General features: G+C 51.6%; 1 protein-coding gene across 4 annotated transcripts in view; it reads right to left on the bottom strand.

The window, feature by feature from the left end:
• Positions 1-12,723, bottom strand: part of shrprbck1r (sharpin and rbck1 related) — a 109,343-nt gene that overhangs the window by 91,688 nt on the left and 4,932 nt on the right. For 2 of the 4 annotated variants that reach the window (XM_078230259.1, XM_078230269.1), the window contains exons 2-3: positions 10,633-10,807; positions 5,754-5,911 (exon numbers count right to left, since the gene is read on the bottom strand). In XM_078230259.1, the coding sequence (XP_078086385.1) occupies positions 5,754-5,911; positions 10,633-10,807 (333 nt within the window). Of the gene's footprint in view, positions 1-5,713; positions 5,912-10,632; positions 10,808-12,723 lie in introns of all 4 variants that reach the window. The other 2 variants (XM_078230244.1, XM_078230252.1) reach the window with 1 other exon arrangement.

Below are 12,723 nucleotides of genomic sequence, written 5' to 3'. Positions count from 1 at the left end.
TACAGAGTAAAGCTTCCTCTACACTGTCCCCATCAAACACACCCAGGACAGGTATAGCACGGGGTTAGATACAGAGTGAAGCTCCCTCTACACTGTCCCCATCAAACACTCCCAGGACAGGTATAGCACGGGGTTAGATACAGAGTAAAGCTCCCTCTACACTGTCCCCATCGAACACTCCCAGGACAGGTACAGCACGGGGTTAGATACAGAGTAAAGCTCCCTCTACACTGTCCCCATCAAACAGTCCCAGGACAGGTACAGCATGGGGTTAGATACAGAGTAAAGCTCCCTCTACACTGTCCCCATCAAACACTCCCAGGACAAGTACAGCACGGGGTTAGATACAGAGTAAAGCTCCCTCTACACTGTCCCCATCAAACACTCCCAGGACAGGTACAGCACGGGGTTAGATACAGAGTAAAGCTCCCTCTACACTGTCCCCATCAAACACTCCCAGGACAGATACAGCACAGGGTTAGATACAGAGTAAATCTCCCTCTACACTGTCCCCCATCAAACACTCCCAGGACAGGTACAGCATGGGGTGAGATACAGAGTAAAGCTCCCTCTACACTGTCCCCCATCAAACACTCCCAGGACAGGTACAGCATGGGGTTAGATACAGAGTCAAGCTCCCTCTACACTGTCCCCATCAAACGCTCCCAGGACAGGGACAGCACGGGGTTAGATACAGAGTAAAGCTCCCTCTACACTGTCCCCATCAAACACTCCCAGGACAGGTACAGCACGGGGTTAGATACAGATAAAGCTCCCTCTACCCCATCCCCACCAAACACTCCCAGGACAGGTACAGCACGGGGTTAGATACAGAGTAAAGCTCACTCTACACTGTCCCCCATCAAACACTCCCAGGACAGGTACAGCAAGGGGGTTGATACAGAGTAAAGCTCCCTCTACACTGTCCCCCATCAAACACTCCCAGGACAGGTACAGCACGGGGTTAGATACAGAGTAAAGCTCACTCTACACTGTCCCCCATCAAACACCCCCAGGACAGGTACAGCACGGGGTTGGATACAGAGTAAAGCTCCCTCTACACTGTCCCCCATCAAACACTCCCAGGACAGGTACAGCACGGGGTTGGATACAGAGTAAAGCTCACTCTACACTGTCCCCCATCAAACACTCCCAGGACAGGTACAGCACGGGGTTGGATACAGAGTAAAGCTCCCTCTACACTGTCCCCCATCAAACACTCCCAGGACAGGTACAGCACGGGGTTGGATACAGAGTAAAGCTCCCTCTCCACTGTCCCCATCAAACACTCCCAGGACAGGTACAGCACGGGGTTAGATACAGAGTAAAGCTCCCTCTACACTATCCCCATCAAACACTCCCAGGACAGGTGCAGCACGGGGTTGGATACAGAGTAAAGCTTCCTCTACACTGTCCCCATCAAACACTCCCAGGACAGGTACAGCACGGGGTTAGATACAGAGTAAAGCTCCCTCTACACTGTCCCCATCAAACACTCCCAGGCAGGTACAGCACGGGGTTAGATACAGAGTAAAGCTCACTCTACACTGTCCCCCATCAAACACTCCCAGGACAGGTACAGCACGGGGTTAGATACAGAGTAAAGCTCCCTCTACACTGTCCCCCATCAAACACTCCCAGGACAGGGACAGCACGGGGTTAGATACAGAGTAAAGCTCCCTCGACACTGTCCCCATCAAACACTCCCAGGACAGGGACAGCACGGGGTTAGATACAGAGTAAAGCTCCCTCTACACTGTCCCCATCAAACACTCCCAGGACAGGGACAGCACAGGGTTAGATACAGGGTAAAGCCCCCTCCACACTGTCCCCATCAAACACTCCCAGGACAGGGACAGCACGGGGTTAGATACAGAGTAAAGCTCCCTCTACACTGTCCCCATCAAACACTCCCAGGACAGGTACAGCACGGGGTTAGATACAGGGTAAAGCTCCCTCTACACTGTCCCCATCAAACACTCCCAGGACAGGTACAGCACGGGGTTAGATACAGAGTAAAGCTCCCTCTACACTGTCCCCATCAAACACTCCCAGGACAGGGACAGCACGGGGTTAGATACAGAGTGAAGCTCCCTCTACACTGTCCCCATCAAACACTCCCAGGACAGGTACAGCACGGGGTTAGATACAGAGTAAAGCTCCCTCTACACTGTCCCCCATCAAACACTCCCAGGACAGGTACAGCACGGGGTTAAATACAGAGTAAAGCTCCCTCTACACTGTTCCCCATCAAACACTCCCAGGACAGGTACAGCACGGGGTTAGATACAGAGTAAAGCTCACTCTACACTGTCCCCCATCAAACACTCCCAGGACAGGTACAGCACGGGGTTAGATACAGAGTAAAGCTCCCTCTACACTGTCCCCCATCAAACACTCCCAGGACAGGGACAGCACGGTGTTAGATACAGAGTAAAGCTCCCTCGACACTGTCCCCATCAAACACTCCCAGGACAGGGACAGCACGGGGTTAGATACAGAGTAAAGCTCCCTCTACACTGTCCCCATCAAACACTCCCAGGACAGGGACAGCACAGGGTTAGATACAGGGTAAAGCCCCCTCCACACTGTCCCCATCAAACACTCCCAGGACAGGGACAGCACGGGGTTAGATACAGAGTAAAGCTCCCTCTACACTGTCCCCATCAAACACTCCCTGGACAGGTACAGCACGGGGTTAGATACAGGGTAAAGCTCCCTCTACACTGTCCCCATCAAACACTCCCAGGACAGGGACAGCACGGGGTTAGATACAGAGTAAAGCTCCCTCTACACTGTCCCCATCAAACACTCCCAGGACAGGGACAGCACAGGGTTAGATACAGGGTAAAGCTCCCTCTACACTGTCCCCATCAAACACTCCCAGGACAGGTACAGCACGGGGTTAGATACAGAGTAAAGCTCCCTCGACACTGTCCCCATCAAACACTCCCAGGACAGGTACAGCACGGGGTTAGATACAGAGTAAAGCTCCCTCTACACTGTCCCCATCAAACACTCCCAGGACAGGTACAGCACGGGGTTAGATACAGAGTAAAGCTCCCTCTACACTGTCCCCATCAAACACTCCCAGGACAGGTACAGCACGGGGTTAGATACAGAGTGAAGCTCCCTCTCCACTGTCCCCATCAAACACTCCCAGGACAGGTACAGCACGGGGTTAGATACAGAGTAAAGCTCCCTCTACACTGTCCCCATCAAACACTCCCAGGACAGGTACAGCACGGGGTTAGATACAGAGTAAAGCTCCCTCTACACTGTCACCTTCAAACACTCCCAGGACAGGTACAGCACGGGGTTAGATACAGAGTAAAGCTCCCTCTACACTGTCCCCCATCAAACACTCCCAGGACAGGTACAGCACGGGGTTAGATACAGAGTAAAGCTCCCTCTACACTATCACCATCAAACAGTCCCAGGACAGGTACAGCACGGGGTTAGATACAGAGTAAAGCTCCCTCTACAGTGTCACCTTCAATCACTCCCAGGACAGGTACAGCACGGGGTTAGATACAGAGTAAAGCTCCCTCTACACTGTCCCCCATCAAACACTCCCAGGACAGGTACAGCACGGGGTTAGATACAGAGTAAAGCTCCCTCTACACTGTCACCATCAAACACTCCCAGGACAGGTACAGCACGGGGTTAGATACAGAGTAAAGCTCCCTCTACACTGTCACCATCAAACACTCCCAGGACAGGTACAGCACGGGGTTAGATACAGAGTAAAGCTCCCTCTACACTGTCCCCCATCAAACACTCCCAGGACAGGTACAGCACGGGGTTAGATACAGAGTAAAGCTCCCTCTACACTGTCCCTATCAAACACTCCCAGGACAGGTCCAGCACAGGGTTAGATACAGGGTAAAGCTCCCTCTACACTGTCCCCATCAAACACTCCCAGGACAGGTACAGCACGGGGTTAGATACAGAGTAAAGCTCCCTCTACACTATCACCATCAAACACTCCCAGGACAGGTACAGCACGGGGTTAGATACAGAGTAAAGTTCCCTCTACAGTGTCACCTTCAATCACTCCCAGGACAGGTACAGCACGGGGTTAGATACAGAGTGAAGCTCCCTCTACACTGTCCCCATCAAACACTCCCAGGACAGGTACAGCACGGGGTTAGATACAGAGTAAAGCTCCCTCTACACTGTCCCCATCAAACACTCCCAGGACAGGCACAGCACGGGGTTAGATACAGAGTAAAGCTCCCTCTACACTGTCCCCATCAAACACTCCCAGGACAGGTCCAGCACAGGGTTAGATACAGGGTAAAGCTCCCTCTACACTGTCCCCATCAAACACTCCCAGGACAGGTACAGCACGGGGTTAGATACAGAGTAAAGCTCCCTCTACACTATCACCATCAAACACTCCCAGGACAGGTACAGCACGGGGTTAGATACAGAGTAAAGTTCCCTCTACAGTGTCACCTTCAATCACTCCCAGGACAGGTACAGCACGGGGTTAGATACAGAGTAAAGCTCCCTCTACACTGTCCCCCATCAAACACTCCCAGGACAGGTACAGCACGGGGTTAGATACAGAGTAAAGCTCCCTCTACACTGTCACCATCAAACACTCCCAGGACAGGTACAGCACGGGGTTAGATACAGAGTAAAGCTCCCTCTACACTGTCACCATCAAACACTCCCAGGACAGGTACAGCACGGGGTTAGATACAGAGTAAAGCTCCCTCTACACTGTCCCCCATCAAACACTCCCAGGACAGGTACAGCACGGGGTTAGATACAGAGTAAAGCTCCCTCTACACTGTCCCTATCAAACACTCCCAGGACAGGTACAGCACAGGGTTAGATACAGAGTGAAGCTCCCTCTACACTGTCCCCATCAAACACTCCCAGGACAGGTACAGCACGGGGTTAGATACAGAGTAAAGCTCCCTCTACACTGTCCCCATCAAACACTCCCAGGACAGGCACAGCACGGGGTTAGATACAGAGTAAAGCTCCCTCTACACTGTCCCCATCAAACACTCCCAGGACAGGTCCAGCACAGGGTTAGATACAGGGTAAAGCTCCCTCTACACTGTCCCCATCAAACACTCCCAGGACAGGTACAGCACGGGGTTAGATCCAGAGTAAAGCTCCCTCTCCACTGTCCCCATCAAACACTCCCAGGACAGGTACAGCACAGGGTTAGATACAGAGTAAAGCTCCCTCTCCACTGTCCCCCATCAAACACTCCCAGGACAGGTACAGCACGGGGTTAGATACAGAGTAAAGCTCCCTCTACACTGTCCCCCATCAAACACTCCCAGGACAGGTACAGCATGGGGTTGGATACAGAGTAAAGCTCCCTCTACACTGTCCCCATCAAACACTCCCAGGACAGGTACAGCACGGGGTTAGATACAGAGTAAAGCTCCCTCTTCACCGTGGTTCTGGACTCTCTCCCCCACAACAAAGGGAATAGTTTCTTTCCGTCTCCTTTATGAACTCCTTTCCATCTGAAACACCTCAATTAGATTATCTCTTAATCTTCGAGATTTGAGGGAATACAAGCTTAGTCATTGCAACCAGTCTGCATATTGTAACCCTTTCAACCCTGGTATCATGGTTCTGAATCGGTGCTGCACTCGATTGAATCCAATCTCTCTTTCCTGAGCGGCAGTGCCCAGAATGGATACAGTTACTCCAGAAGGGGGTCTGAGCAGAAGCGTACCTGTTCTGGAGATGTCCATTGCTGTTCTGGAGATGTCCACTGCTGTTCTGGAGATGTCCACTGCTGTTCTGGAGATGTCTGGGCCAGCTCTTGGAAGTTCTGTCCGTAGCCCGGCACCTCCCTCGGTCACAGGCGGAGCTGACTGCAATGGGGCTCCTGTTGACCCGTTTTGGTTCTGTTGACCAAGGGTGGAACTTGCTGTGGGAAGATAAATCCATCAAAACTAAACAAGACAAACACAGAGGCAACTGGAATCACCTCATTTGCTAAATCAACCCTAACAAAAATTGTCACCTCAGTCCAAAGTCATGGGTTCACTCCCAAAGACATCAGTCCATAATCCAGGATGACTCAACCAGAGTAACAATACCTAAGGGGCAGTACCGGGGGGGGTTTGCCGCGCCGTCAGAGGGTCAGCGCTGAGGGAGTGCCGCACTGTCAGAGGGTCAGTACTGAGGGAGTGCCGCACGGTCAGAGGGTCAGTACTGAGGGAGTGCCGCACGGTCAGATGGTCAGTACTGAGGGAGTGCCGCGCCGTCAGAGGGTCAGCGCTGAGGGAGTGCCGCACTGTCAGAGGGTCAGTACTGAGGGAGTGCCGCACGGTCAGAGGGTCAGTACTGAGGGAGTGCCGCACGGTCAGAGGGTCAGTACTGAGGGAGTGCCGCACTGTCAGAGGGTCAGTACTGAGGGAGTGCCGCACGGTCAGAGGGTCAGTACTGAGGGAGTGCTGCACTGTCAGAGGGTCAGTACTGAGGGAGTGCTGCACTGTCAGAGGGTCAGTACTGAGGGAGTGCCGCACGGTCAGAGGGTCAGTACTGAGGGTGTGCCGCGCCGTCAGAGGGTCAGTACTATGGGAGTGCCGCACTGTCAGAGGGTCAGTACTGAGGGAGTGCCGCGCCGTCAGAGGGTCAGCGCTGAGGGAGTGCCGCACTGTCAGAGGGTCAGTACTGAGGGGGTGCTGCACTGTCAGAGAGTCAGTGCAGAGGGAGTGCCGCACTGTCAGAGAGTCAGTGCTGAGGGAGTGCCGCACTGTCAGAGGGTCAGTACTGAGGGAGTGCTGCACTGTCAGAGGGTCAGTACTGAGGGAGTGCCGCACTGTCAGAGGGTCAGTGCTGAGGGAGTGCCGCACTGTCAGAGGGTCAGTGCTGAGGGAGTGCCGCACTATTAGAGGGTCAGTACTGAGGGAGTGCTGCACTATCAGAGGGTCAGTACTGAGGGAGTGCCGCACTGTCAGAGGGTCATTACTGAGGGAGTGCTGCACTGTCAGAGGGTCAGTACTGAGGGAGTGCCGCACTGTCAGAGGGTCAGTACTGAGGGAGTGCCGCACTGTCAGAGGGTCAGTACTGAGGGAGTGCCGCACGGTCAGAGGGTCAGCGCTGAGGGAGTGCCGCACTGTCAGAGGGTCAGTACTGAGGGAGTGCCGCACTGTCAGAGGGTCAGTACTGAGGGAGTGCCGCACTGTCAGAGGGTCAGTACTGGGGGAGTGCCGCACGGTCAGAGGGTCAGCGCTGAGGGAGTGCCGCGCCGTCAGAGGGTCAGTACTGAGGGAGTGCCGTTCTGTCAGAGGGTCAGTACTGAGGGAGTGCCGCACTGTCAGAGGGTCAGTACTAAGGGAGTGCCGCACTGTCAGAGGGTCAGTACTGAGGGAGTGCCGCGCCGTCAGAGGGTCAGTACTGAGGGAGTGCCGCACTGTCAGAGGGTCAGTACTGAGGGAGTGCCGCGCTGTCAGAGGGACAGTGCTGAGGGAGTGCCGCACGGTCAGAGGGTCAGCGCTGAGGGAGCGCCGTGCCGTCAGAGGGTCAGTACTGAGGGAGTGCCGCACTGTCAGGGGGACAGTGCTGAGGGAGTGCTGCGCTGTCAGAGGGTCAGTACTGAGGGAGTGCCGCGCTGTCAGAGGGACAGTGCTGAGGGAGTGCTGCGCTGTCAGAGGGTCAGTACTGAGGGAGTGCTGCATTGTCAGGGGGTCAGTACTGAGGGAGTGCTGCATTGTCAGAGGGTCAGTACTGAGGGAGTGCTGCACTGTCAGAGTCAGTACTGAGGAAATGCTGCACTGTCAGAGGGACAGTACTGAGGGAGCGCTGCACTGTCAGAGGGTCAGTGCTGAGGGAGTGCTGCACTGTCAGAGGGACAGTACTGAGGGAGCCCTACACCATTCAGCTGCTGAACCTGAGGGCAAAGAAGCTGAGCTGATGTCACCGGTCTTTGTAACCTAACCCTTTGAGCCCAAGTATCATTTTGGTCAATCTGCAATGTATCTCCCAAATTCAACACATGCTTCCTGAAACCTAGCGCTTAGCAGTGGGAGCCATTGCTCTTTTTATTGTCTCTATCCAAGCACCTCAATATTGAGCAGGAGAGAAAATGTTGGAAAATCTCACCAGGTCTGACAGCATCTGTAATGAGAGATAAGAGCTGACATTGAGTCCAGATAACCCTTTGTCAGCTTTGACCACAATCCCACTCAGGCCCCATTCCCGCAACCCCACACATTTACCCTGCTAACCCCCTGACACTGGACTCAATTTAACATGGCCAATCAACTAAAAGAAAGCAAAAAGTGGGGGTAAATGGGTGTTTTTCTGGTTGGCGATCAGTGACAAGTGGTGTGCCTCAGGGATCAGTGTTGGGACCGCAATTGTTTACGATTTCCATAGATGATTTGGAGTTGGGGACCAAGTGTAGTGTGTCAAAATTCGCAGATGACACTAAGATGAGTGGCAGGGCAAAGGGTGCAGAGGATGCTGAAAGTTTGCGAAAGGATAGAGATAGTTTAAGTGTGCGAGGGTCTGGCAGATGGAGTACAATGTTGGTAAATGTGGTCATCCATTTTGGTAGGAATAACTGCAAAATGGATTATTTAAATGGTAAAAAATTGCAGCATGCTGCTGTGCAGAGGGACCTGGGTGTCCTTGTGCAAGAATCTCGGAGTTGGTTTGCAGGTGCAGCAGGTAATTAAGAAGGCAAATGGAATTTTGTCCTTCATTGCTAGAGGGATGGAGTTTAAAAACAGCGAGGTTATGTTGCAGCTGTATAAGATGCTGGTGAGGCCACACCTGGAGTACTGTGTACAGTTTTGGTCTCCTTACTTGAGAAAGGATATACTGGCACTGGAGGAGGTGCAGAGGAAATTCACTCGGTTGATTCCGGAGTTGAGAGGGTTGGCGTATGAGAAGAGACTGAGTAGACTGGGGCTATACTCATTGGAATTCAGAAGAATGAGGGGAGATCTTATAGAAACATATAAGATTATGAAGGGAATAGATAAGATAGAAGCAGGGAAGTTGTTTCCACTGGCGGGTGAAACTAGAACTAGGGGGCACGGCCTCAAAATAAGGGGAAGCAGATTTAGGACTGAGTTGAGGAGGAACTTCTTCACACAAAGGGTTGTGAATCTGTGGAATTCCCTGCCCAGTGAAGCAGTTGAGGCTACCTCATCGAATGTTTTTAAGGCAAGGATAGATACATTTTTGAACAATAAAGGAATTAAGGGCTATGGTGAGTGGGCGGGTAAGTGGAACTGAGTCCACAAAAAGATCAGCCATGATCTTATTGAATGGCGGAGCAGGCTCGAGGGGCCAGATGGCCTACTCCTGCTCCTAGTTCTTATGTTCTTATTAACTTAACCTCACATCTTTGGATCGTGGGGCGAAACCGGAGCACCCGGAGGGAACTCACGCAGACACGGGGAGAAAGTGCAAACTCCACACAGACAGTGACCCAAGGCCGGAATTGAACCCGAGTCTCTGGCGCTGTGAGGCAGCAGTGCTAACCACTGTGCCACCCCAAAATCAATCATGGTTTTAATTCCAGATTTGTATTCAATTCAAGTTTCACCATCTGCTGTGGTGGGATTCGAACCTGGGTCCCCAGAGCATTACCCTGGGTTCTGGATTACTGATCCAGTGACAATACCACTCTGCCATTTCCTCCCCAAATTTCCAGAAATGAAAATGATCGAGGCACGAATGACTGACAATATGCTCCTGTGAGAGGGACACGTTTGAATGCCTGACACCACAATCCGAAATAATTGTTCTACTTGGAAGTCAGTCGCGATAGGAGGGCAGCAGAAACACTTCCAGGGTGTCCTCAAATCATCTGCAGGAGATCAAGAAGGCAGCTAACCACCACCTCCTGAATGGTAACCCGGGATGGGCAATAATCTCTAGTTTAGCCAGTGACACCCACACCCCATAAATTAAACAAAGTCCCCACTGTTTGATGGGTCATAGTGACTTCAGTGGTATTATCGCCAGACTATTCATCCAGAAACTCAGCTAATGTTCTGGGGACCCAGGTTCAAATCCCACCGCGGCAGATGGTGGAATTTGAATTCAATAAAAAATATCTGGAATTAAGAATCTACTGATGACCATGAAACTATTGTTGGAAAAACCCATCTGGTTCATTAATGTCCTTTAGGGAAGGAAATCTGCTGTCCTTACCTGGTCTGGCCTACATGTGACTCCAGAGCCACAGCAATGTGGTTGACTCTCAACTGTCCTCCAAGGGCAACTTAGGTTGGACAATAAGTGCTGGACAACCAGAATTTTAAAAAAGAACCCTGGTTTGTGACTGACCAAAATGGAGAAGGTTCATTCAGGAGGCAGCCAACACATCAAGAGAAGGACGATGCAGAGGGGAAGGTCAGAGGGAGTGCGCAGACCTCCAAACAACTCACTCACCTAACCCTTCAAGCACCGTGTGACAGTCTGTAGATCAGACATCAGACTGATCAGCTGTCTCAGAACCCAGCGAAGCACAGGAGAAGCCAGTTATCTTTGATGCTGAGGGTCTGACTGCCCAAGAGGCACAGGAAACCATCAACACCATGTCAGAGACCAAGAGCTTCAGTGCCCACAAGCTAACCGTACCAAGCTCGCTTAAGAAGAATAACCACTGCTTCTCTCCTTACCCACCTTTCTCGACCTCTCTCAAAGAGCTGGTGATGATTGTTGACCACTTCTGAGCCTCCTTCTCATCCTCAAAGTGATAGGTCAGCTGCTCAGAGGGTTGGCTCCTCATACTGATTCCATGGCAGGTCGTACTCTTGAATTCATAGATGATATCTTTTAAATTAAATTCGTAAAGGCTCTGAAAATAGGTCAGAAATAGGGGGTGTGTGAATTTGAGAGAGGAGTGAGAAACTTACAGCTCAAAGCTGGTTGATGCATTGAAATGTCTGCTTTAAACACCTTACTTAACCACAGAAATCTGGATAACTTCAGCAAAGCTCGCATGCTTGTCAAAATACAGACAGCACTGACAGCAGCTGAGGCAGAATTGAGAGAGAGACAGGTAGTGGAAAAACATTTCAGGTTGATGTGCGTTAATCTTATGAGGAGGTACCAGGCCTGGGAAAGAATGAAGAAGAGGTTTGTAATTGGCTGGAGGGAATGAATGCTGTTCTCTGTACTCACTAAGAGTTTTAACAACACCAGGTTAAAGTCCAACAGGTTTATTTGGTAGCAAATACCATTAGCTTTCGGAGCGCTGCTCCTTCGTCAGATGGAGACGAAGGAGCAGCGCTCCAAAAGCTAATGGCATTTGCTACCAAATAAACCTGTTGGACTTTAACCTGGTGTTGTTAAAACTCTTACTGTCTGTACTCACTGACAGAGCGGTCAGTGGGAGATACCTGTAGCAGATCCTCTGAGTCCCCTTATCTCACCCAATCATCACCTCCATTGTTTCCTAACCTCCAAGCAGTCAGATTTCCGCTGTCATCACTGTTTTAACACCTGCTGTCCCCTAACTCAGTATCTGCTTAGAAACTGCTCATCCCCAGTGCTGACCAAGTGTCATCATCCTGAAAACTCACCCCAATGTTTCAGCCGCCAGACTGAGCTGCTGACGGGTGTTGAGCTGCTGACGGGTGTTGAGCTGCTGACGGGTGTTGAGCTGCTGACTGCCCCCAGCATCAGCAGTACTTTCCCTTAAAGTGCAATAACTGACCAGCTCAAACAAAGAACAAAGAACAATACAGCACAGGAACAGGCCCTTCGGCCCTCCAAGCCCGCGCCGCTCCCTGGTCCAAACTAGACCATTCTTTTGTATCCCTCCATTCCCACTCCGTTCATATGGCTATCTAGATAAGTCTTAAACATTCCCAGTGTGTCCGCCTCCACCACCTTGCCTGGCAGTGCATTCCAGGCCCCCACCACCCTCTGTGTAAAATACGTCCTTCTGATATCTGTGTTAAACCTCCCCACCCTCACCTTGAACCTATGACCCTCGTGAACATCACCACCGACCTGGGAAAAAGCTTCCCACTGTTCACCCTATCTATGCCTTTCATAATTTTATACACCTCTATTAGGTCACCCCTCATCCCCCGTCTTTCCAGTGAGAACAACCCCAGTTTACCCAATCTCACCTCATAACTAAGCCCCTCCATACCAGGCAACATCCTGGTAAACCTCCTCTGTACTCTCTCCAAAGCCTCCACGTCCTTCTGGTAGTGCGGCGACCAGAACTGGACGCAGTATTCCAAATGCGGCCGAACCAACGTTCTATACATCTGCAACATCAGACCCCAACTTTTATACTCTATGCCCGTCCTATAAAGGCAAGCATGCCATATGCCTTATTCACTACCTTCTCCAAGGGTGATCATCCCAATGGGGGGACCACAACTATATTGTCCAAAAATATCCATCAGCAAACTGAAGAGGGTCAGGGCGGAGGGAACTCTGTCCCGTCAGAGGGTCAGTGCTGAAGGAATTCTGCCCGGCAGCGCAGCGCTTGCTCTGTCCTGCCATTTTCATAGAATCCCTGCAGTGCAGAAGGAGGCCATTCGGCCCAGAGTCTGCACTGACCACAATCCCACCCAGGCCCTATCCCCGCAACCCCACTGTATTTACCCTTTTAATCCCTTGACACAAAGGGGCAATTTAGCATGGCCAATCCATCTAACCTGCACATCTTTGGACTGTGGGAGGAAACTGGAGCACCCGGAGGAAACCCACGCAGACATGGGGAGAACATGCAGACTCTGCAGACAGTGTAAA

The sequence above is a fragment of the Mustelus asterias genome, chromosome 2 (assembly GCF_964213995.1).
Source record: "Mustelus asterias chromosome 2, sMusAst1.hap1.1, whole genome shotgun sequence".
Lineage (NCBI taxonomy): Eukaryota > Metazoa > Chordata > Chondrichthyes > Carcharhiniformes > Triakidae > Mustelus > Mustelus asterias.
Note: the sequence above shows the minus strand (reverse complement) of the source record. Positions and strands in the feature narration are given on the sequence as shown.